Source organism: Bos taurus, chromosome 19 (assembly GCF_002263795.3).
Source record: "Bos taurus isolate L1 Dominette 01449 registration number 42190680 breed Hereford chromosome 19, ARS-UCD2.0, whole genome shotgun sequence".
In the NCBI taxonomy this organism is placed as follows: domain Eukaryota; kingdom Metazoa; phylum Chordata; class Mammalia; order Artiodactyla; family Bovidae; genus Bos; species Bos taurus.
This window is the reverse complement of record NC_037346.1, coordinates 27852358-27877035: the sequence shown is the minus strand read 5'-3', so window position 1 is coordinate 27877035 and position 24678 is coordinate 27852358. Positions and strand designations below refer to the sequence as shown.

General features: G+C 47.1%; 1 protein-coding gene across 3 annotated transcripts; it reads left to right on the top strand.

Moving 5' to 3' along the window:
• The first annotated feature begins 3380 nt into the window (after positions 1–3380).
• Positions 3381–24125, top strand: CTC1 (CST telomere replication complex component 1). Of its 3 annotated transcripts, none has more exons than XM_010816067.3 (23): positions 3381–3454; positions 6891–7054; positions 10985–11222; positions 11373–11575; positions 13589–13733; positions 15803–16093; positions 16206–16334; positions 16856–17088; positions 17208–17385; positions 17481–17681; positions 18194–18320; positions 18938–19052; positions 19190–19517; positions 19596–19685; positions 19933–20126; positions 20994–21055; positions 21151–21325; positions 21644–21721; positions 22458–22602; positions 22695–22759; positions 22999–23164; positions 23260–23386; positions 23541–24125. In XM_010816067.3, the coding sequence occupies exons 1-23, from the start codon at positions 3422–3424 to the stop codon at positions 23678–23680; spliced, it is 3627 nt and encodes a 1208-aa protein (XP_010814369.2). In that variant the 5' UTR covers positions 3381–3421; the 3' UTR covers positions 23681–24125. The 3 variants fall into 3 exon arrangements, with proteins under 3 accessions (XP_010814369.2, XP_002695914.2, XP_059734474.1); XM_002695868.6 differs by having other exon boundaries at positions 11373–11581; XM_059878491.1 differs by lacking the exon at positions 19596–19685 and having other exon boundaries at positions 11373–11581; positions 19190–19397.
• The last annotated feature ends 553 nt before the right edge of the window (positions 24126–24678 follow it).

The window sequence follows — 24678 nt, the reverse complement described above, 5'->3', positions numbered from 1 at the left end:
ATGAGCTGGGAGAGAGGTGGAGCCATGAAAGAAGGGTGTTCAGTAGACCTAGGAAACTACTGCCACAAGCTCAGTGTTGAGAGAGAAATAGAATAAACAGTGAGTTCTCCATCAGTCCTGAATCCCCCTGCAAAATGTCTCTGTCTCCCATTAGCCAACCTAACCTGATGCCTGAGGGCAAGAAAGCTGGAATGGAGTGCTAGGACTGGTACAGTGGTACCCAGTCTGGTGGTCTTTCTAAAGAGTCAGGCAACACAGAAATACTCATAGGAAAAAGTTAAAAGTCTTTATCCTTATCCCTCTCCTGCCCCATTCTCTTCCCTTCCCCAGTATAGGGCCAAGCCTAGGGTGAGGTAAGTAAGGCACTTGGGATGCAACGTTTAATATATTTTAGGTGGCTCACTTATCTCACCCTAATTCCATCCCTGTCCCAGATATAACAGTTATTACCTGTTTGGTAGGTAATATTCCAGGCTGTACTTGGGACTCACTTCTGACAGAGACCACCTGTTGACTCGGCATCTGAGTACTCTTGGAATTCTTTCCCTCCAGCCACTCCCTGGTTCCATCACATACCTGATTTCCAGCTCCTTCTGGGGGTTTGCTCAGCTCTCTGTCTGTCTGTGCCTGTCTCTTCCACATTTTAGCACTCCCTGTGTACTGTAACATTCAAGTTTTCACTTTCATACAGTGAGTTCCAGATTCATCAGTTTGGTCCTGATCCTTCTCCTGACTTGGTTCCTATATCTCCAGCTGCCCCCTGAACAAGCATAACCTATTCAAAATTACCTGATCTGAGCCAGCTCCCAATTCTCCATACTCCCCCCAACACCAGACTCTGTGACAGACCTTGGGGCCCTCTCATTTGATCCTGCCTGCTGCCACCAGATTAAGCAATTAACCTAACATTTAAATCATACCAATGAGGGTGGTGGTGGATCCAGTTCAACTTTGTCTGATCACTGTAGACTAAGCTCAACTCTCCTTTTTATGAACTATCAAAAGTAAATTGCAGAATACAGAGCACATCTTCATGACTTGGTAAATAGAGGGGGGTCTTCTAGAGCTTAGAAATACTGAATGCAATAGGAATGATTAGGTTTGTGATTTTGACTAGGCTCTGACTGGTGTTCTAATTAGGGAGTCAATGTGGCTGCAGTGGAGTGAGAGAGAGGTTTCACCTCCTCTAGGGGAATCTCTCATTCCTGTTGTATTGATGAAAAGGGAAGGGACATATCTCTGATGTAATAATGGGAAATAATTGCAAACATATATTTGCCTTATAAATAACTTGGCACCAACATTGTAAATCAAATATACTTCAATACAAAATACAATTAAATTTAAAGAAATTTTAATTCTACAAGTTATGGTATCCCCTAATTCAATTTCATTCAATACAAGCTCTCTATTCCTTATTACATGAACTAGTTATATATTGTGGTGCCAAGTTATTTATAATAAATGTTATTCTATCTTGCTCTAAAAATGATTTGAAGCTGCTGCAAGTATACAATGGTCTTTGATGATCTTCTTTCACTTCATACCTTTAATTTCCCTTCCTTCCCTCCAGCCTCACTGACTTCTTGCATTTTTTTCCACTACAAAGCCTTTGTTGTTTCACCTGTCCGTTCTTTCTCTATAATCCCCATCATATGAATCCTTCACTTCTCTCAATTTTTTAAATAGAAAATTATTGTTTAAGTAAGGCTTTCACTATATAAAAGGGACACCCCTGCATTCCTCAGTACCTATAACTCACATTCTACACATTTTACTTTACTATTTCCCCCATTTGACTATGAGTACCTAGAAATAACCTTCAGAAAACTAAGATCATGGCATCTGGTCCCATCACTTCATGGGAAATAGATGGGGAAACAGTGTCAGACTTTATTTTGGGGGGCTCCAAAATCACTGCAGATGGTGACTGCAGCCATGAAATTAAAAGATGCTTACTCCTTGGAAGGAAAGTTATAACCAACCTAGACAACATATTAAAAAGCAGAGACATTACTTTGCCAACAAAGGTCCATGTAGTCAAGGCTATGGTTTTTCCAGTGGTCATGTATGGATGTGAGAGTTGGATTGTGAAGAAGGCTGAGTGCCGAAGAATTGATGCTTTTGAAGTGTGGTGTTGGAGAAGACTCTTGAGAGTCCCTTGGACTGCAAGGACATCCAACCAGTCCATTCTAAAGGAGATCAGTCCTAGGTGTTCACTGGAAGGACTGATGCTGAAGCTGAAACTCCAGTACTTTGGCCACCTCATGCAAAGAGTTGACTTATTGGAAAAGACCCTGATGCTGGGAGGGATTGGGGGCAGGAGGAGAAGGGGACGACAGAAGATGAGATGGCTGGATGGCATCACTGACTCGATGGACATGAGTTTGGGTGAACTCCGGGAGTTGGTAATGGACAGGGAGGCCTGGCATTCTGCAGTTCATGGGGTCGCAAAGAATTGGACACCACTGAGCGACTGAACTGAACTGAACTGAACTGACCTAGAAGTTTTAACCTAATCTATTTTTCTTTGTATTTGATGCCTAGAACAGTACTTGTCAAACAAGAAGCTTATAAATTTTTGTGTATTTACTAATGAAAGCCTCTTCTCTTCCTAATTTAGTCAACCAACCAATCAACCCATGGCTTAATAGGCAGTGGAGTGCACAGAATTCATGCAACTATGTGTCAGCACTATTCTAGGCTTTGGGGGTATAGCAGTGAAGAAAGTAAATAAAAATATTTGCTCTCATGGAGCCTAATTCTAGAACATGGAGACTGACAGTTAAAAAAAAAAAAAAAAAAGGAATGATGTGCTCTGGCTGCATTAAGGAGGAAACAGTTCCTCTACTTGGCAGGATCAGCAAGATGGAAAGATGCTTAGGCGTTATCAGCCAGGCCGGTTGTATTTGCGCTCCTAAAATCCCTCATCCCAGAGATGCAAGACAAGGTATCACTGCTGCTGCTGCTGCTAAGTCACTTCAGTCGTGTTCGACTCTGTGTGACCCCATAGACGGCAGCCCACCAGGCTCCCCAGTCCCTGGGATTCTCCAGGGAAGAACACTGGAGTGGGTTGCCATTTCCTTCTCCAATGCATGAAAGTGAAAAGTGAAAGTGAGTCGCTCAGTCGTGTCCGACCCTCAGCGATCCCATGGACTGCAGCCTACCAGGCTCCTCCATCCGTGGGGTTTTCCAGGCAAGAGTACTGGAGTGGGGTGCCATTGCCTTCTCCGAGGTATCACTGGGGAAGAGATTAGGTATGCCAGAGTAGGGGACAGGGGTGGGAGTCAGAGCAGAGCGGTACTGAGGCTGAATGGGGAGGAGTCGGAGGTGGAGCCAGGGGCGCGCCCGCTGATGACGTCACGAATCAGCCGTCCTTCAAGTCTCCGCGCGCTTCGCAGGGGGGAGTCGCGGGCGCGTCATGGCGGGCTGCCGGCCTGGGGCTCCTGGCTCTGTGAGTGCTGTTCTCCGTCCCTCGTCTCTTTTTTTGTTGTTCCAGATTTTCTTTTTTCCCCCTGTAACCTCCTCCTTGCCTCTCTGCCTCCCTGACGTCGCTGGCCTCTCCCGGGGGAGAGCGACTATGAGGCTGTTTCTTCCGCCCCTTTCACTGGTTCTGCGTATTTATTCCATTATGCTTGCGGCGCCGTCTGTGAGTATTAAACACGTCTCTGTCCAATGTTTAGGTTTCAAGCCCAATGGGAAGCCAGGATCACACTAACGGCTACCTGTGGGCCTGTGAGTTCCTGGGGGAGACCCCTGACGTAACTATAGAGAAAATGGGTAACCGATAATCCGGAAAAGCTTATAAGACCTGAAGTGCGTGTAAGATCTGCTGCTGCTGCTAAGTCGCTTCAGTCGTGTCCGACTCTGTGCGACCCCATAAACGGCAGCCTACCAGGCTCCCCCGTCCCTGGGATTCTCCGTGCAAGAACACTGGAGTGGGTTGCCATTTCCTTCTCCAATGCATGAAAGTGAAAAGTGAAAGTGAAGTCGCTCAGTCGTGTCCGACCCTCAGCGACCCCATGGACTGCAGCCCAGCAGGCTCCTCCATCCATGGGATTTTCCAGACAAGAGTACTGGAGTGGGGTGCCATTGCCTTCTCCGGCGTGTAAGAGTTAGCCGGGTTTAAAAAACAAAGGAGATAAAAGAGGTTTCAAGGAGCAAGCAAAAATCTGTTCAAAGGCTAGAAATAGAGCAAAAGAGTTTGTCTTTGAAAAACTCAAGAAGTTCAATTGGGTGGTGGTGGAAGGGTCAGAGCTGACAGTCTTGTAAGTCTTGGTAGGCAGCGACTTCAACCTGAGGATAACGGAGTTATTGAAGCGTTTTAAGCCAAAGAGTGATCGGTTGAGTTTCATTTTTGTTTCCTTAGGTAGGAGTGTAGAGAGTGGACTAGCGAGTGTCTGTTAAAAGACTGTGGTTTATATGTAGTAAGAGGTGGTGGTGACCCCCGACCCCGCAGCAATGTTGAGGTTCCAAACGTGAAGACATTAAAAAGATATTGAGGAGATAGAATCTAAATTAAGTAAACTTCCCAGGTTAATACTTTCTTGACCTCATCCACTGACTGGATGGCTTTAATAGCCAGTGACGGGTCCTGGTTTTCCTAAATCTATACTTTAGCTGAGATGTCTCTCCTGATACCAGTTATATCCACCTGCCTACCAGATTCTCCACCTGGCCAGCCTACATACCAACACTGAACTTTCCACAAAATCCACATCTCTTATGATGTTCACTAGCTTTGCAAATATCCTCAACCCAATGGTTCTACTTGAAATATGGATATCCTCTTTCACTTCTTCCTTTCCCTACAGGAGGCCCAAATTCAATATACACTGTTGCCAACCTCCTCACCCCACCCCACCCACTCCTGGATTCTGATTCAATAGATGGAACCACCTAAAAATCAGCTGCGTTTTTTTTTTTTTTTTTTTCCCAGCTGCGTTTTAAGCAAAAGTTTGGTGATTCTGAGGCAGCAGTACCACTTTGAGAAACAGTAGTATTCTATGTGCCAATGGAGCTAAAAGAGAAGACCAAGAGAAGAAGACAAAAAATGTGGGAGTCTGGGCTGTTATTATGTTGGTGGGCAGTTCTGAGTGATGACCTGGTCCAATTTTGAGAACCCTGACCATGAACAAGAGTGACTGAGGTAGGGTGAAGGTGAGGTCAGTGATAGCACTGTTTACAAGGACTCTGAAGTCATCTAGAACTTGAATGCTGGTTTTTCAAGCTGCTAAAGGCTAATTGGGGACTTCCCATTTGGCGCAATGGTAAAGAATCTGCCTGCCTATACAGGAGACACGGGTTCGATCCCTGGGTCAGGAAGACCCCCTGAATTAGGAAGTGGCAACCTACTCCAGTATTCTTGCTGGGAAATCCCATGGACAGAGGAGCCTGGTGAGCTACAGTCCATGGGGGTCACAAAGAGTCCGATGTAACTGAACAGCACACAAAGATTAACTGAATGTGGAGGACTGATCATAGAAGAGCATTGGAGGAACAGGGATAAAGCTGTAATGGTTTAAATTATCGCTGGGGATCAAGAAGGATAAAGGTCCTACCCCTAAGTATTGTTGAATCTTTCGGAATTTTTAAATAAACCTGCTTAGCACTGAGAGTATGCCAGACTGGTCCCCTCCCCTAGAGTTATCTATATACAGAGGCAACAAAATCTGGCACATACACAAAGATGGTTCCTGTCCTTCTTAGGAAACCCCTTAGCTACAAGGTTAAGATCTACTAGATTACTAGAACAGGAAACAATTCCAGGGAATTGTGTCTTACATATAATCAGTTTATAGTACCTCAAATGTATACACTTCACTAAAAAATGAGGGGGCATTAATAAAAGAATTAGAAAAAAAGGGGGAAATGATTAAAAATTATACTGCCTATGTTCTTTTATGTAACGTCTATTAAGCACATTTCCATATACATGTTACTATACGGTACTATGTACTATAGTTTATGAGCAATTTAAAGGATTTTTTTTTTGAAGGTGACTTTATTTCTTTAAAGTTAACATAGCAACAAAACCTTTATTTTTTTTAATTTATTCATTTGTTTTTGGCTGCTCTGGGTCTTCCTTGCTGCACCAGGGCTTTCTTTAGTTGTGTCGAGTGGGTGCTATTCATTGTGATGCATGGGCTTCTCATTGCGGTGGCTTCTCTTGTGGAGCTCAGGCTCTAGGTGGTGCAAGGGCTTCTGTAGTTGCAGCTGGAAGGCTTAGTTGCCCTGAGGCATGTGGAATCTTCCCAGACCAGGGGTTGAAGTTGTGTCCCCTGTTTGGCAAGCAGATTCTGAGGGTGACTTTTGACCAGTTTTGTTCCACTTCCTGGCTTTAGAATCAGACCCATGGGAATTTTCTGGTGGTCCAGAGGCTAGGATTCGGTGCTTTCACTGCACAGGGTCTGGATTCAATCCCTGGTTGGGGAACTGGTATCTTACAAGCCATTCAGCATGGCCAGAGGAAAAGAAAAAAAGAACTAGAATCAGACCCCATATAAGATGGGCTGCCCCTGCTGATCACTGCTCTCAATAGAGGTGTATGCAAGGTACTGTGGGAGCCTCAAGGAAGGGAGCAGGATTCTCTCGGAGATGCTCAGAGAAGACTTCATGAGGAATATTTATTCTAATTGAGTGCTTTAAGGATTGGTACGGTTTTGTTAAAGAGGCAAGGCCAAAGCTGAATGGCCAGTTGTCTAAGCTGATTGTCTGTCTGAAACTAAGACTTCTGAGGTTTCTTCAAACTCTAAACTCCTTTACATTACATATTCATTTACATTCCCTCTTAACTTTTTTTTTTGTAATCTATTCCTTTATTCTTTCCCAAATTTCCCTGGTGGGCAGGATAGTCAGGAAGGTGTTTTAACTAGCTTTACTTTCCTCAGGAGCAAGCCTGGCTTGAGGTCGCCCAGGCTTTCATCCAAGAGACCCTGTGTCCACCTGGCAAGGAGCCTGATGTCCAGTTGGCTCAGTTGGTCATTGACTGTGTGAAGACTACCTGGTTGTCCCAGGGAACGAGCCAGGGTTTGACACTGCCCCTCAGCTACAGGTAAGAAGGGGAGGGGTTCACAGGAAAGTTAAATTTGGGATTGAAAACAAAGTACTTATCTTTTGAGATGAGTGAGGGGAAACTTGCTGAGGTGAGAAAAAGGTGGTGTAAATAAAACCTCCTTTTGCCAATCCTTCTCCTTCTCCTCCTTCTCCATCAAGCTGCTTTCCTTTAACTGTTGATCTTATTTGGCTCAAGTCGTGTTTAGAGACAAGGGGAAGGGGTTGAGAAGATAGAAAATATCGGAAAAGAACCCTCAAAGTGGGGAGAGAGGTTGATATTATTTCATTTGTTTGTGCTAGGAAACTAAGATATAGACAGTGACTTCAGCAAGTGCAGATCATTGTATTTTGGGAGACCTGAGTTTGAGGTCTGAAGCCGAGTTATTTTATTTTATTTTTAAAAACTTTACCATTTCCTAAGGGCTTCCCTGATGGCTCAGCAGTAAAGAATCCGCCTACACTGCAGGAGATGTGGGTTCAATCCCTGGGTTGGGAAGATCCCCTGGAGGAGGGCATGGCAATCCACTCTAGTATTCTTGCCTGGGCAGACAGAGGAGCCTGGTGGGCTACAGCCCATAGGGTCCCAAAGAGTCAAACATGACCAAAGCACCTTTGCAAGCACGTACCATTTCCAAAACTGTTCTAGGCAATGTTAATAAAGTACCACAGGAAAAGGGTTCCATGCCAAACATGCTTGAGAGACACTGGATGTGATAATCTTCTCTAGGAGAGTCATGAGGCTCATTAACATGTTAAAGGCTCTGAGAAGTCCTCCAAAAAGAAACCTGTTTATCTCTTCATAAAAGTAACCACTATCTGGAATATGGGAGAATTCTTGTGAATATCTTTATATTTTTTTATATACATGAATCTATCCCTAAGCAATATATAGTGGTTTTACATGACTTCAGACTTTGTGTAAATGGTCCAGTACCTTATGTATCCTTTGCAGTTTGCTTTTTGTGCTTAACCTTCTGAGATTTACTCACATTGATAGCTCTAGGTCATATTTTTAACTGCTGTATGGTATTCTGTCAAGTGAATATTGGAGAAGGCAATGGCACCCCACTCCAGTACTCTTACCTGGAAAATCCCATGGATGGAGGAGCCTGATAGGCTGCAGTCCATGGGGTCGCTAAGAGTCGGACATGACTGAGCGACTTCACTTACACTTTTCACTTTCATGCATTGGAGAAGGAAAAGGCAACCCACTCCAGTGTTCTTGCCTGGAGAATCCCAGGGACGGGGGAGCCTGGTGGGCTGCTGCCTGTGGGGTCGCACAGAGTCGGACACAATTGAAACAACTTAGCAGCAGTAGCAGCAGCAGCAAGTGAATATACATATCACTGTTTTTTCTTTTTTAAAAAAGGTAGAAATCTGTCTAGGTTTGTTTAATTTGTTGTTTCCCAATAATTGAAAATCAAAAAGAATCATTGAAAAGTGGTAAATCATCAATTTTTAAGAAACTTGCAAACTTTTATAAGTTTCTTGTTATTCTTCAAGATAAATGTAGAGTAGATAGCACAATATGTAGAAGATGGTGGGTGAGGATAAAGTAAAAATTATTTGATGGGTCAGTTCAGTTCAGTTCAGTCGCTCAGTCATGTCCAACTCTTTGCGACCCCATGAATTGCAGCACGCCAGGCCTCCTTGTCCATCACCAACTCCCGGAGTTCACCCAGACTCACGTCCATCGAGTCAGTGATGCCATCCAGCCATCTCATCCTCTGTCATCCCCTTCTCCTCCTGCCCTCAATCCCTCCCAGGATCAGAGTCTTTTCCAATGAGTCAACTCATTGGCCAACTCATGAGGTGGCCAAAGTACTGGAGTTTCAGCTTTAGCATCATTCCTTCCAAAGAAATCCCAGGGCTGATCTCCTTCAGAATGGACTGGTTGGATCTCCTTGCAGTCCAAGGGACTCTCAAGAGTCTTCTCCAACACCACAGTTCAAAAGCATCAATTCTTCGGCGCTCAGCCTTTTTCACAGTCCAACTCTCACATCCATACATGACCACTGGAAAAACCATAGCCTTGACTACATGGACCTTTCTTGGCAAAGTAATGTCTCTGCTTTTGAATATGCTATCTAGGTTGGTCATAACTTTCCTTCCAAGAAGTAAGCGTCTTTTAATTTCATGGCTGCAGTCACCATCTGCAGTGATTTTGGAGCCCCAAAAAATAAAGTCTGACACTGTTTGTTTCCACTGTTTCCCCATCTATTTCCCATGAAGTGATGGGACCAGATGCCATGATCTTCGTTTTCTGAATGTTGAGCTTTAAGCCAACTTTTTCACTCTCCACTTTCACTTTCATCAAGAGGCTTTTTAGTTCCTCTTCACTTTCTGCCGTAAGGGTGGAATCATCAGCATATCTGAGGTTATTGATATTTCCCCCGGCAGTCTTGATTCCAGCTTGTGCTTCTTTCAGTCCAGGGTTTCTCATGATGTACTCTGCATATAAGTTAAATAAACAGGGTGACAATATACAACCTTGACGTACTCCTTTTCCTATTTGGAACCAGTCTGTTGTTCCATATCCAGTTCTAACTGTTGCTTCCTGACCTGCATACAAATTTCTCAATTTATTATTTGACAGGAAAATTTTTCATTTTTCCATTTCCCTTCATTGAGTGCATGCTGTATGTCAGGTCCCAGGGCATACATGGGACTTTCAACTTTCAACTTTCCTTGAAAGTTGGAGGACAGGACCTTGAAGAATCTACGAAGAGTGACCCTGTCTTTACTGTTTTTTGTCCTGCAGGTGCTTTGGGTGAAGGAACAGTTCTCTCTAGCCGCTTTTTCTTAGGCTTTTATAGAAGTAGGGAAAGATAGAAATACTTCTGAGTGAGACATGCCTGGCTTTGCCACCTACACTACTGTGTATCTGAACCTCTGAATTTCTTCATTGGTGGTGTTTCCAGGGGTTTTTGGTGAAGATTCAATGCAATATTGAGCATGAATGGACCCAGTATAATATGTGCATAGCAGGGGCACACCACATATTAGTGTCTGGTTTGCCTTTTATTTGCTCTGAAGTCACTGGGAAAGAATGAGGCCAATGCAGAAGGGGAGTGGGCCATCTAAAATAGCATTTCTAATCTTTAGCACTCACATGGGGATTATGTTCCTGAGCGTAACAAGGAGAATAAGTTGTTACATTTTGTAACCTTATCCTTTTTCTCTTGGGGGGGGGGGGTGGGGGGGGGGGGGTGGGGCGGGCGGAAACCATGGGAATGTAAGTGAGTGGAATAATGTATTACAAAAGTGTGACTGTCACTACTTTGATAAATTGTATTACATTCTCTGTGAGATACCTCACAATGGATACTGACTCAGCAGTATTGCAGCACTTTGCTTGAGAATGGCTGGTCTCAAACATCTCTTGAAAGCTGGGAACTCGTGATACCAACTTCCCCCTCAGCCTCAACCTCCCAGCCAGTCTCCAGTGCTATGATATTCTACATTAGGAAAGGAACCTGATTGGGGCCAATGATGTTGAGCCATTAGGCAGATGTCTTAGTGTCTCCACTGGAGTTCTCTGTGGAAGCTGAGAGCTGAGATGCTGTCAAGGGAGCAGTTTGTGTGGTCTCTAAAGCGTTCTCCCCACATGCTCATCCCCTCAGGCTGCTTTGACATTCCCACTCCATTTCTCTGGATTCTGTCTGTAGCACTATCTTGTTCAGGATCTCATTCAGCAGACTTTCTTCTGGCCTTCTCTAGGTACCACCCAGTCTTTGGACCCAGACCTCCTCCTCATTTTCTTAGGCCCTCACTCCCAAATTTTTTCCCTTTAATCAATCAAACAAACTGTCTTAGTCCACGTTCCCCATTGATCTTTCCTTAGGATCTTGGGGGATTTGTGGAGGGTGAGGATAATTCGTAGGCTTGAATGTAGCTATACAGAACTTCTGTTCTCTTCACTCTGCAGCTTTGTCTCAGTAAAGGACCTCAGGACCCACCAGCGTCTCCCATGCTGCAGCCACTTGTCCTGGAGCAGTACTGTGTATCAGGCTTGGGCCCAAGAGGCTGGACCACGTGGGGTTCCTCTGCCCCGGGAGCGACTGTTACTTTTAGGGACACTTACCGACCTATCAGGGAACTTGGAACAAGAGTGCAGGAATGGAAGCCTCTATATAAGAGATAACACTGGTGCCCTGGATTGTGAGGTGAGTAGGAAGGGGGTGGTCAAATGCCTCAGATCCTAATAAGAATGGCATCTAGGGAGCAAGACAATTAAGTCTCTGAGGGAACAAAGATGGAGCAGGATGGATTGGGCGCCAGGATCCTGATTAATCCTTGCCTTTGGTCTTTTCTAGCTCATAGATCTGGACCTTTCTTGGTTGGGCCATCTCTTTCTGTTCCCCAGCTGGAGTTACCTCCCTTCTCCGATGAAGTCTCCAGGAGAGGGGCACGTGGAGCTCTGGGGTACCCCCGTGCCAGTGTTTCCTTTGACCATCAGCCCTGGCCCTCTCACCCCCATCCCTGTTGTCTACCCAGAAATGGCTTCCCGCCTGCTCAGGTACAGGTAATTCTTCCATCCAAGGGAGGAGGGAGCATTGTAAAACTGGGAGGACAGTGGATCAGTGGAAGGAGGGAAAGAAAGGCATAGAAAGCAATATAGATGGAATGTTCCAAATCAGGGAAATGATGGAGGATTCTTCAAGAAAAGCCTTATCTAAGGGCAGGTAGAGTTTGAAGGAAGCTTTTAGAATAATGGCTTTGGGCTATGGAAATTTTACATCCCTATTTCTCTTCAAGAAAATTAGAGATACCAAGGGAACATTTCATGCAAAGATGAACTCAGTAAAGGACAGAAATGGTATGGACCTAACAGAAGCAGAAGATATTAAGAATACACAGAAGAACTGTTCCAAAAAGGTCTTCACGACCCAGATAATCATGATGGTGTGATCACTCACCTAGAGCCAGATATCCTGGAATGTGAAGTCAAGTGGGCCTTAGGAAACATCACTACAAAGTTCGTAGAAGTGATGGAATTCCAGTTGAGCTATTTCACATCCTAAAAGATGATGCTGTGAAAGTGCTGCACTCAATATGGCAGCAAATTTGGAAAATTCAGCAGTGGCCACAGGACTGGAAAAGGTCAGTTTTCATTCTAATTCCTAAGAAAGGCAATGCCAAAGAATGTTCAAACTACCGCACATTTGCACTCATCTCACACGCTAGTAAAGTAATGCTCAAAATTCTCCAAGCCAGGCTTCAGCAATACGTGAACCGTGAACTTCCAGATGTTCAAGCTGGTTTTAGAAAAGGCAGAGGAACCAGAGATCAAATTGCCAACATCTGCTGGATCATCAAAAAAGCAAGAGAGATCCAGAAAAACATCTATTTCTGCTTTATTGACTATGCCAAAGCCTTTGACTGTGTGGATCACAATAAACTGTGGAAAACTCTTCAAGAGATGGGAATACCAGACCACCTGACCTGCCTCTTGAGAAACCTGTATGCAGGTCAGGAAGCAACAGTTAGAACTGGACATGGAACAACAGACTGGTTCCAAAAAGGAAAAGGAGTATGTCAAGGCTGTATACTGTCACCCTGCTTATTTAACTTATATGCAGAGTACATCATGAGAAACGCTGGGCTGGGAGAAGCACAAGCTGGAATCAAGATTGCCGGGAGAAATATCAATAACCTCATATATGCAGATGAGACCACTCTTATGCCAGAAAGTGAAGAACTAAAAAGCCTCTTGATGAAAGTGAAAGTGGAGAGTGAAAAAGTTGGCTTAAATCTCAACATTCAGAAAACAAAGATTATGGCACCTGGTCCCATCACTTCGTGGCAAATAGATAGGGAAACAGTGGAAACACTGGCAGACTTTATTTTTGGGGGCTCCAAAATCACTGTAGATGGTGACTGCAACCATGGAATAAAAAGATGCTAACTCCTTGGAAGAAAAGTTATGATCAAGCTAGACAGCATATTCAAAAGCAGAGACATTACTTTGTCAACAAAGGTCCACATAGTCAAGGCTATGGTTTTTCCAGGGGTCATGTATGGATGTGAGAGTTGGACTATAAAGAAAGCTGAACACCAAAGAATTGATGCTTTTGAACTGTGGTATTGGAGAAGACTCTTGAGAGTCCCTTGGACTGCAAGGCAATCCAACCAGTCAATCCTAAAGGAAATCAATCCTGAATATTCATTGGAAGGACTGATGTCGAAGCTGAAACTCCAGTACTTTGGCCACCTGATGTGAAGAGCTGACTCGTTTGAAAAGACTCTGATGCTGGGAAAGATCGAAGGCAGGAGGAGAAGGGGACGGCAGAGGATGAGATGGTTGGATGGCATCACCGACTCAATGGACCTGAGTTTGAGTAAACTCCCAGAGTTGGTGATGGACAGGGAGGCCTGGCATACTGCAGTCCATGGGGTCACAAAGAGTCGGACATGACTGAGCAACTGAACTGAAGTGAACTGAGATTGTAGTGGAAAGGAAGGCATTTGTAAGGGGGAAAAGAAAGAGGAAGAGATAAAAAATGACTGCTCTTCTCTCTACCTTTTTTAGAAGTAAGCACAGAAATGTGCAGCCAAACCTTGCTGGGAATCTAATTCGATTCAGTGCTCTGGTGAAAAGTCAGAAGAAAGCTTACTTTGTCCTGTTTCTTGGTGGATCCTCCCCAGCTGGCACCCAGGTGTCTGTCATTGTGCAGGTAGGTTTAGGGTCAATTCAGGAGTGTGGAGGTGCGAGTGGGCTGTACAGGCTCCTAACAGGTAAGATAGCATCATAGGAGAAACCATGTGGGAAAGGAGGACAGCTTCAGAGACTTGCTTCTAGAACAGTGCAGTTGAGGGAAGAGTGCATGGGGTACCTTCCCTGTGTATAGAAGATGGGGACAAGACTTCCCCGCTCATTCAAGGAGACAGCTCTGTATCGTGTATCCCATTTTGAAAAACTGCCAGAATCACCTGTTTTCCCCCAGAAGAGTGACGAAGAAAAGTATTTATCTGAACACCATTAAAACATGGAATAACATGTTCTTTAAAAAAAAAAATTTGGTGCTTACTGTTGAGTCTTTTTACATCAACTGATATGATTTATTTTTTTATTGAGTATAATTTTACAAATACAGTCTCTATTGTACGTCAGTGTGAATCAGCTATATGTATACATAGGTCACCTCTTTTTTGGAGTTCCTTCTCATTTAGGTCACCACAGAGCATTGAGTAGAGTTCCCTGAGCTGTACAGTAGGTTCTCATTAGTTACCGGTTTTATGCATAGTAGTGTGGGTATGTTGGAGAAGGTGACGGCACCCCACTCCAGTACTCTTGCCTGGAAAATCCCATGGATGGAGGAGCCTGGTAGGCTGCAGTCCATGGGGTCGCTAAGAGTCGGAAACGACTGAGCGACTTCACTTTTCCCTTTTCACTTTCATGCATTGGAGAAGGAAATGGCAACCCACTCCAGTGTTCTTGCCTGGAGAATCCCAGGGACGGGGGAACCTGGTGGGCTGCCGTCTATGGGGTCGCACAGAGTTGGACACGACTGAACCAACTTAGCAGCAGCAGCAGCAGTGTGTGTATGTAAATTCCTGTGTTCAGTCAAACCATCATAAACTACTGGTTTTGCATAAGCAGTAAACTCGTGAGGTCTTAGCTATGAGTGGTGACATTGAGGTCTGGTTGGTGTTTTCAAGTAGAAATGAGGGTCTGTGAAGCTGAGCACCTGGGACTGTGAAGTTCAGGTATCTTGAATCATCAGTTGTGTTTCGAAGCCCCTGAGAATGGCATTTGTGCTCTGGGAGGAACATGCCCTAAAAGATGGTTATATTTATTAATGGTCTTCTCTATGTAACTTTCGCTTAAATTTCTTCAATAACCCGTTGTTGGCCCCTTGTACATTCCATATGATACCTTCTGGGGTTTATTTATTTCCTACTTGGACGATTCTCCCTTTCCAATTGATTAAAAGTCTTCAGCATGTTATTTCTGGATTTTTTTATTCATCTTGGCTCTTCCATTTTGTCTCCCGCCACTCCCAAGAACATTCCTCCTCCGTCCTGGCCAGTGTTTTCCTTGCCTTGCTCATTCTGAGTTCTGAACATTTCTGTATTGTTTTTTCTTGCTTGAAACACCTTCCTCTCTCGTCTCCACTTCAGCAATCCAGAGATGGCCTTCAGGACCCTGGCAAGTTCAGCTTCGGTCACTTGGCCTTCTTGATCATCTCAGCCCATCCTGACCTCTTTTCTTTCTCTGAAACCTTACAAATGTGTGTTGTTTTTGCCACTTGATCATATATGTTTCCCAGTGGTTTGATATATGTTAGAGAAGAGAGAACAGTCTATGTTATTTCCCTTAACATCTGTCCCCATACTGGATACATACGTACGTGTTCATATTGATTAAATAAGTGAAAGTTGTTTGCATGGCTGGTCTGTGTGGCGGGGTGGGATAGGGGAAATGCAAGGGCAGAATTGTCTGCACGAAATACTTATATATTTTGGAGGAAGCTGTACAGATGGTATGTGCCTTGGGGGAGGGATTAGGAAATGTTTGCCATCTTCTATGAGAGGGGAGAGTTCCTGAGAGTTCTGAGGCTTAAGATTTAATTGGCAAACAGGAAAGATAAAGAAGTAAGGAAAAGAAAAAAAAAAAGAGGTAAGGAAAGGCTCTCGAGGAGCCAGTCCTTGAGGTGACATGGTGATGGGAAGGAGCTCCTGCAGAGGGACAGGACATGGGAAGCCTCTCACGTACTGTGTCACCTGCTTCTGCATAAGCCAGGTCCCTGCCCAGCTGGTGTGGCACCGAGCCCTCTGTCCTGGTAGAGCCTATGTGCTGATGGAACTGCGAGTATCCAAGCTCCCTGGTCACCGTTACCGGGTGTGGATGACCAGCACCTCCTCCCAGCTGTTGCCGCTGAAACCAGAATGTGTACGAGAGCTGGAACTGGAGCTGGCTGGAGTCCCCTTGGAGGCCGACCCCCAATCACTGCCCCGGCCCAGCAGCCCCCAGGACAAGAAGCGTCCAGGTCCAGACTGTCTCGTCCGGGACTCCATACTCTTATCCTACACGGTGCGCCCGAGGGAGAGGTTCCTGAGCCTGGGGTTGGGGGAGGGGGCAGGAATTGTGGGGTCTTCAAAGAGGAAGGGCCTGGGGATCACCTGGCTCTTCGGCTTTTTTGCAGGGAATGGTCACTGACACGCTGAATCAACCTGCGGGCCTCTATGAGCTGGACAGGAAGCTGGAGCTCTGCCTCGCCTACCAGCAGTTCCGTGGCCTCAGGAGGGTGGTGCGACCAGGAGTCCGTCTGGAGGTATGTGAGGGGGTCAGGGCTGGTGACAAAGAGAGACTCTCTTACCTTTATGGGTTGGTCTTTTTTTTTGAGCAGGTCGACACCCCTACAACAAAATTATAAAAATAATTAAATGTATTGGAGTGCAAGGTGCTTTTGTAAATAATGATTTGGACGAGAGATCAGATCAGGAATGGAGATTGGGGCCCTGGGAGGAGCAGGTGGGTCCAGAGCATCTCCTTTCTAGAAGGACCTTCTCACTGGAGGAGGAGATGTTGGAGCTGAAGCACAGGTGTGGGGCCAGGATGACCTCAGGCAGCCCAGTGAGCCCTCTGGCCCACAGAAAGGCTGAGTGTGGCTCCTGGGAGGTGAAGGCTTATTTACCACAGGGGAGTGGGTCATGATGGAAAGCAAGACAGAACTGGAGGGAAGTAACCTGTAAAGGAGAAATTGTGTGTTTCCTATGAGCCAGGCAGTGGCAAACTGCATTTACCTCTGTCTGGGACCATTGAGTTACTTTTTCACCTCTTCTGCCTCTGCAGCTCCAGGATGTTCACCTCCTGCAGTCAGTGGGTGGGGGGACGAGAAGACCCATATTAGCTCCCTGCCTTCGTGGTGCCGTTCTGCTTCGCGGCTTCTCTCATCAGGTGCCTGAGATTCAGTTTTCCCACCAAGTCCCCCAGGCCTCCCTGTATGAGCAGCTGGTATGGGAGCATCAGTTAGGACTCCCCATCTACCTGTGGGCCACCAAGGCCCTGGAGGATCTGGCCTGCAAGTGAGGAGGACGTGGATTGGGGCTGGGGAGGTGGTGAGGGGTGGGCCACTTTGTCTCAGGGAAGCCATATTCTGGAAGAGCCTCTGGGGGAAGTGACTCCACTTCTCTGCATGGCCAAGGCTGTGTCCTCACGTGCTGAGATACCACCAGTTCCTGAAGTATTCATCACCTGGGGACCCCAGCCTGGGACTACAGATCCTGGCCCCGATCTTGGAGGTTCTTATTCCACCTGGCTGCCCTGGTCGGAACACACACAGCGAAATCCTTGAAGAGCCACATCACTGTCCACTCCAGAAGGTCTGAAAATGTTGGGGTATGGGTGGCAGATCTAACACCCTGGGGGACACCGGGGCACAGGGGACACGTAACCTGATGTCTTGTCTCTTGGACAGTACACCCAGCTGCAGACTCCCTGCTTTTTCCCTACTTTGGCCTTCCTGAAAGAGGAAGCGAAGCGCAGGGCCTGGGCCTCCTTTGACCCTAAGACCCTTCTGCCCCTCCCAGAGGCTTCTCACTTGCCCAGTTGGCAACTCAATCAGCGCCTGGCCTGGTCCTGGCAGTGTCTGCTGCCTTCTGCGTTCCGCCCTGCCCCGGTGAGTGTGGCTCCAGCAGAGGTCTGGAGACTTCCTCCGTTTGCCACTTTCACTACTCGTACCATAGTCCTTCTTGTCATTTTGATGGCACTAGCCTTCTTACTAGACCGCACCATCTCTTCCTGGACCCCTCTCATCCACTCCCCTGCAATGACTAGAAATGGGTGGGGTAAAATGTAACGTGGTTTACAAAACTCTTAATTTAAATCCTTCTCTTGTTTCTCCCAGAGTGTATAAAGTCAAACCCAAACCCCCTGTTGTGTCTTGTCCTCCATGGTCTCCTGGCTCTAACCTCGATCTGTAAACTTTCCTTCTGGCTGCTAAATGTGTGAATGCAGGTGAATTTTCCCCAATCTTTCTACCCCACTTCAGGATAAATTCTTGAAGCTCTGAGATCATGTCTTTGTGGTTCATTTTGTAGCTCTAACAGTTAACACTATGCCTGGCACATGGTAGATGCTTTGTGTAGTTGTTTAGTGAAACTTGATGCCTAGGCCTTCATTTCCTTGCAGGTACTACTTGGGATCCTGGTGCCTTCATCTCGTAAAGGGTGTCTGCAACTTCGGGACCAGAGCGGTTCCCTGTCCTGCCTACTCCTGGCCCAGCCCTTGCAGCCCCTCACTGACCCCAGGCTCATAGGTTTGGAGTTCAGTGGTGGAGAGAAGATGATGGGAGTGGGAAAGAGGGTCTCTGAACTGGGGAGTGTAGGAGAGAGCTTCTGCCAGGATTCAGTAGACATGCTCAAGTGGCTTATTTTGATCAACAAGTCTGGGGAGTGGTTTCGGAGGCTGGTATGGGCAGGTGGTGTAAAGGAGCCAGGGGTTCCCGGCTGGAATCACAATTCCGACATTCATTTCTCCCTCTGTAACTCCTCACAGACACACCAGGATGACAGCTTCCATTTCTCATATCCCTAGTTTGGAAGAGGAATGGTCTTGGAGTTATTGAGGCTTGTAGCCAGGGAAACCCTGGAGAGGAAAGCTTCTCAGACCTCAGAACAGGTGTTTTAGGGATTTATGAGAAAGAATCAGGCCTCTCAACCTAGGGGGCCAGGGGTGGGATTGGCTGTGCTGATGGAACAGTTTCTACCTTGGAGGTACCACTCCTCCAAGATGGGGGTCAGGCCTGGGCCTTCACGTTGTGTTAGGCATGCAGCTCCTGCCTGGATTGAGCGTGAGACCTGTGGGGTGGGCTGCTTCTCTGCCCAGCCCACAGTCTTCTCCTCTCGCCAAAATAGAAAACTGTCTTCCTCTCAGGTTGCCTGGTGAGGGCAGACAGGTTCCAGTTGGTCATAGAAAGGAATGTCAGAAGCAGCTTCCCTTCTTGGAAGGAGCTGAGCACCACAGACTTCATCCAGAAGAAGCAGGCCAGGTAGGTCCTTAGGGTGGTGGCTGTCCTCTGGGTCCCACCACCAGGGAAGTGGAAGGGGAAGTCTCCATGCAGGGGGTGGAACACTGGGGCACAATGCCTGCATCACTAAGAAACCTCTTCCTTGTCTCTCCCAACAGAGTCTATGTCCAGTTTCTTCTGGCCGATGCCCTGATCTTGTCTGTGCCCAGACCCGTCCTTCACTCAGCCACCTCCTCCACACCTCCTCGGACAGAGCCTTCCCCTCCAGAGGGTCCCCACATAGAACAGAGCCGGCTGTTCTTGCTGTCCCACAAGGAGGCACTGATGAAGAGGAACTTCTCTGTGCCCCCAAGTGCCAGTTCAGAGGTGCCCCAGCCCACCCTCAGTTTCCATGTATTAGGGAGGTGGCTTGGGGGCACCCAGAGGAAGGAGGGAACTGGATGGGGCCCAGCTGAACCCAAGGAAGATGAAAACTCAGATCAGAAGGTAAACTGGGGTCTTGGACCTCTGATCTGTCCTCCTGAGCCCCAGCTCTCGTCTGAGGGACTCTGCTCTCCCTGTCAGGTCCTCCTTCTGTTCCTTGGCTCCTCAGTCCGCTGGTTTGAGTTCTTGCACCCAGGGCACGTGTACCGGCTCGTGGCTTCTGGCCCTCCCGTGAGTGCCCCACTTCACCACACCCTTCCCCAGAAAGGGGAAGGGTATTTTGGCTTGCGGTCTGGAAAGGAAGTTCTAAGTCTTCTGGAAGAAAGGTGGATGTAGATCAAATAGAAGGCCTGCCTGTGTCTAGACCACTTCCTTTGTCAGGCCCCAGAGAGGAAACAGAATTGGGTCATAGTTTGTGAGGAACCTCTCTCCAGACCAGGACACACTAGGAGATGGTCATGTCCCCATTTCCTGGCAGACATTGATGTTGTTCGAGGAGGGTGGTTCATCCTGCGTGTCACAGCATCCTCTGGAGCTGGCTGGCTGTGCATCCTGCCTCACTGTCCAGGATGAATGGACTGTGGAACTTGCAAGCTCTCAGGACATCCCGGAGGTGCTGGGTATCCGCCCGACACTGCCTGAATCCTCACTGACTGACCTGCTCAGTGGCAAGTAAATGTCCACCAGTTTCTCCAGCTCGCTTGGCTGCTCTCTCTTCCTCTGCCGTGGTTGTGTCGGATGAATTGTCTGTCTCCTGCTACAGTGTGTGTTTCATGAATGTGATTTAGCTCCTAGAGGAGGGATGGGCGGTGTAAGATAGAAGCTGTGTTTCATACCTGATTACCACCGCTGCCCCCCTACCCCCGCCCCGGCTCAGCATGTCACTGACATTATCATGAGCAGGCTTTCTCACAATTGAGAACAAAGCTTAGCAGTAAAAGGAAATATAAGAAACAAACAAAAAAAGCAAGGACAAAAGCTAAAAATCTCTAGAGAAGGACCTTCCTTTAGTGCAAGAATTGACTGGCTTATAGCTTCAGGAATAGCTTTACTTTCCTTGTGTAAGCTTTTTTGGGGGCAGCTGCAGTGCAGTTGAAGATGCTGCAGAGATACTTCCCCCTGTGTAAGCAAACAAACAAACACCATGTTGGATTATATGTGTAACTTTTACAAAACTTCCCTAGAAGTGCAAGTTTTCAAGGACCTATGATTTGAAGGAGGGGGCACGGGCCCCAGTGTATAAAGCTGAGAATGATGGGCTGACTGAGATTCTAGGGTAAATGCAAGTGGAGATTCACCTTTGCTGGGGTATTTTTTGGTGAGGCCTCTGTGTACAAAGCTGGATTGGGTTTTGGGTTTGTGTGTGTGTAGTGATCTGCTACAACGCTGTTTTTCCCATAAGCCCTGTTACTTTTAGTATTTGGTTTGAGACATTTCAAGGCTTTCCAGGACCTCATAGGTAAAGTTCTAGCAGCTACTGTAACTCCTTTCTGTCCTGGGATCTGACTCCATTCTCACTCTATTTCTCTGACCCTCCAGTTTTGCAGATTCCTTGGTGTCTTTTTCAGCTGAGATTGTGTCACATCTCTGGATGAAGCCTGGTAATAACACCTGTTTGGGTAAAGGGTAAGAAATAGAGTGGTGGAACCTAGTGATCCTGAGAGGGACCACTAACCCCTCCCCATTCCTACTGTAGGGAGCTCTGGGGCTGTGAGACGGTGTGTGAAGCTCACTGTAGCTCTGGAGACTGCTGACTACAAATTCCCTCCTCACTTGGATGTGTATATTGAAGACCCACACTTGCCGCCCCCACTGGGACTTCTTCCCGGAGCCCGAGTCTACTTCCACCAGCTGGAGAAAAGGGTTTCCAGGTGAAGACCTGTGTCGATGGCCTGGCCTCCCCTCCCTCCTGATGCGCTTCTCTTGAATGCTTGCCCCTCCCTGTGTGGCGATGACAGCTTCTCTTTGCTGTTAGGTCTGCTGTGTTTCTCTGCCGTGTATGCCCTTTGCCCCTTTGCCCCTGCAGTATGTTCCAGACTAGCCCTTCCCTTCCTCTGCCCTCTGTGCTGATAGTACCAGGGTCAGGGCACGTCCCTCAGGGGGAGTGGCTCGTCCTGTGACACCGTCCCAGCCCCTACCTCAGACTGACTTCTTTCTCCTCCTCCTCTCTCCCCCTCCTGCACCTGCAGGTCCCACAATGTTTACTGTTGCTTCCGGTCGTCAACCTGTGTGCAGGTCCTGCATTTCCCCCCAGATACTACGGTCAGGTCAGTGGCCCAAAGCCCATCTCCAAACCTTACAGCCTCACATCTGAACCCCACACCTGTTCCAGGCTCTGGAATTTTCCCCATAACTCCAAGCTTCTCCCCTCCTAGTAAAATGTGTGTAGTCAGAAGGATTTCCTCTGCTTCAAATGAAAAATGTCCATACAAATCATTCTACCCAGGAAGATTTAGTGTTCTGGGATTTTAAAGGGTTTTCAATCCAAAATACAAATATGTTTCTTAGCTAATATCTTGGTTTTTCAAGCCTGAGAAATAATCGATGACAATCAGAGATCAAGAATCAAAATAAATGGGGGCCCTGGGGAACTTGCATTTGTACCCTGCTATTGTGTGAAAATTATATAAATCTTAATTATGTTGAATTGGTTCATAGAGTATTTCAAGTCTACTATGTCTTCTACTTTTCTGTCCATTCTGTTAATTTTTTAGATTTTGATATTGAAACTCCAACCAAAAAAACTTAATTTATCTACTTAAAAAAATTGTAGTATATAGTGGACCTGTATGTACCTTTGCTCTGTATTTGCCATATCTCCTGTAAATGTGTTTTCATACTTAGAGAATTTAAAAAATAAAAAAAGAAAGGAGAGGCCCTGGGGCTTCCAGGAGAGCACAGAAGCCACTACTGTCCCTGTCCTCACGCCTGCTGAGTCCTTCCAGACAAACTCTGCTTTTAGAACTCTGTTGGCTGTTTCTTGAACCCCCCTTCTCTCTTTAGTGCCCCCCTGCCCCACATCTACCTGGCCGAACTTCTGCAAGGTGACAAGGCCCCATTTCGGGCCACTGCTTCTTGCCATGTCGTTTCTGTCTTCAGCCTTCATCTCCTCTGGGTGTGTGCACACTGTACCAGCATCTGCCCACAGGTAAGAGCGGGGACAGGCTAAGCTGGGTGCAGGGTGCCAAGAGGGCTGTGATGGGGGCGAGGGGATTTTGCCAACCACTTTCTTCATCCCAGGGAAGGTGTCCTCGTCAGAGCCCCGCTTGCCCCACGCAAACATCTGTAAGCCAGGCCAGCATCAGGTGAGAGCAGAGCACAAAGTGGGCACCCATTGCCCCATTTCCATGACTGTCTGCTGTCCTGATGTTAGCACAATTCCTGAATGGTGGGAATTGCTTAATAAATATTTTAGAATGAATGGATGACGGTATAGTGAGCTAACAAGGTGTAGAGCGATTCCTGTTGGGTCTGGGTGACTGGCCCCCTGGGTTTTGCTGTCAGAGTTTCTATTTCCTAACCGCCCCCGCTCCCCCGCTCCCAGGCTCCTGGTGGAGGATGGGACTGCAGAAGCTGTGGTGACCTGTAGAAATCATCAAGTGGCAGCAGTTCTAGGGCTGTGTCCCAGTGAGTGGACCTCCCTCCTCGAGTTTGTCCGAGGGCCGGGGAAAGTGGCCTTGCAATTTACAGGGCCTGGAGCCCAACTTGAGGTGAGATGTGGCTGGGAGGTGGGGGCTCAGATATCCATTTTCCTGGGAGCTTGGTTAGAAGCTTGAGTCCTGATGAAACCTCTTTCCCTTTCTAGTCCTCAGCTGAGGTGGATGAGCCCTTGACCCTCTTCCTCTGGACCCTCTGTACCAGTTTCTCTGTCCTCCGCCCTATGGTGCTTTCTTTTGAGCTGGAGAGAAAACCCTCCAAGATCATCCCATTAGGTGAGGGTCAAAGGGCAGGGATGTAGATTGATGGGTCCCAAGAGGAAGAGGGAGGGGGGATTGACAGGGAATTTCTGAAGTTGGGAGGAGAACGGAGGGTGGGGACTGAAAATCACATACACAGGACCTGTGTTTTTCTCTCTTCCCATCTCAGAAGCTCCTCGGCTACAGCGATTCCAGTGTGGGGAGTCCCCTTTCCTGACTCGAGTGAACCCCAAGATCCGACTGTCATGCCTCTCTATCCAGGAGCATGAGCACCCCAATGCCCTGGGGGCCTTAGTTTCCTCCTGCTAACCGAAACTGCAGTGGCTGGAGATCTTGAGGCTGGGCTTCAACTCCTTTCCCTGGTCATGGCCCTTAACCTTCTCTGAAACTGAACCAGGACCCCAGATCCTTGGATTCACAAAATGCTGCTGCTGCCAAGTCGCTTCAGTCGTGTCCGACTCTGTGCGACCCCATAGACGGCAGCCCACCAGGCTCCCCGGTCCCTGGGATTCTCCAGGCAAGAACACTACCCTGCTGTTATTGCTCCGTATTCTAATGCCAACCTGCCTTGAGGAAATTGTGGAAATCATAGTGCTGTTGCCTTTCCTCTCTAGTAGGTGTCGAGGTACCTGTACTCACAGGTGGTCCTGAGCACCTGGGTTCTGTCTTTGTGGCAGGGACTTGCCCCTCATGGGTTTGCTCCTGACAGGTTCCTTGCTCTACAATAAAGTTCTTGGGATGTTTCTCGCTTTCACTCAGGTGGGTCTCAGGCCTCATGACCTGGCAACCCACCCTTCGTTTACCATCATTTTGGCCTTGTTTGCCATCAGTGCCAAAACAGGTTTGGAGAAGAACTTCTGGTCCAGTGAAGTCAGGCTGTGCAGGGAGTCAGTTAGGGAGAAGAGTGCAGGTTAGACATTCCTTGATGGCCTCGGTTAGCGAAGGTGGGCCCGAAGAAGTAGTCAGGCCTAGAGTTGTTGCTGAGTACAAGGTGATTATGGCGAGAGGGAAGCACCGATTGTTAGGCGGGGCATGTGAGGAACCCCGGATGTGGGAACTCCGACAGGGGGTCAGTATTGTGGGTTTCCTTTGGGCCAGACCTAACGCAAATTCTTGATTAACACCTCGAGACCGGCAGGAAGAACCTACAGAATTAGGGGTTGCAGGAGTAGTTATTTGAAGATGCTCATGAATTTGGTGTTCAGCCATTTCTTGCCTGGGAGCTGCTTGCTACATCGAGAGGTAGAGCCTAGCCACATCTCCAAGCGCTTTGCAGAGCACGGTCCTTCGTGCGCATTAGGAATCTG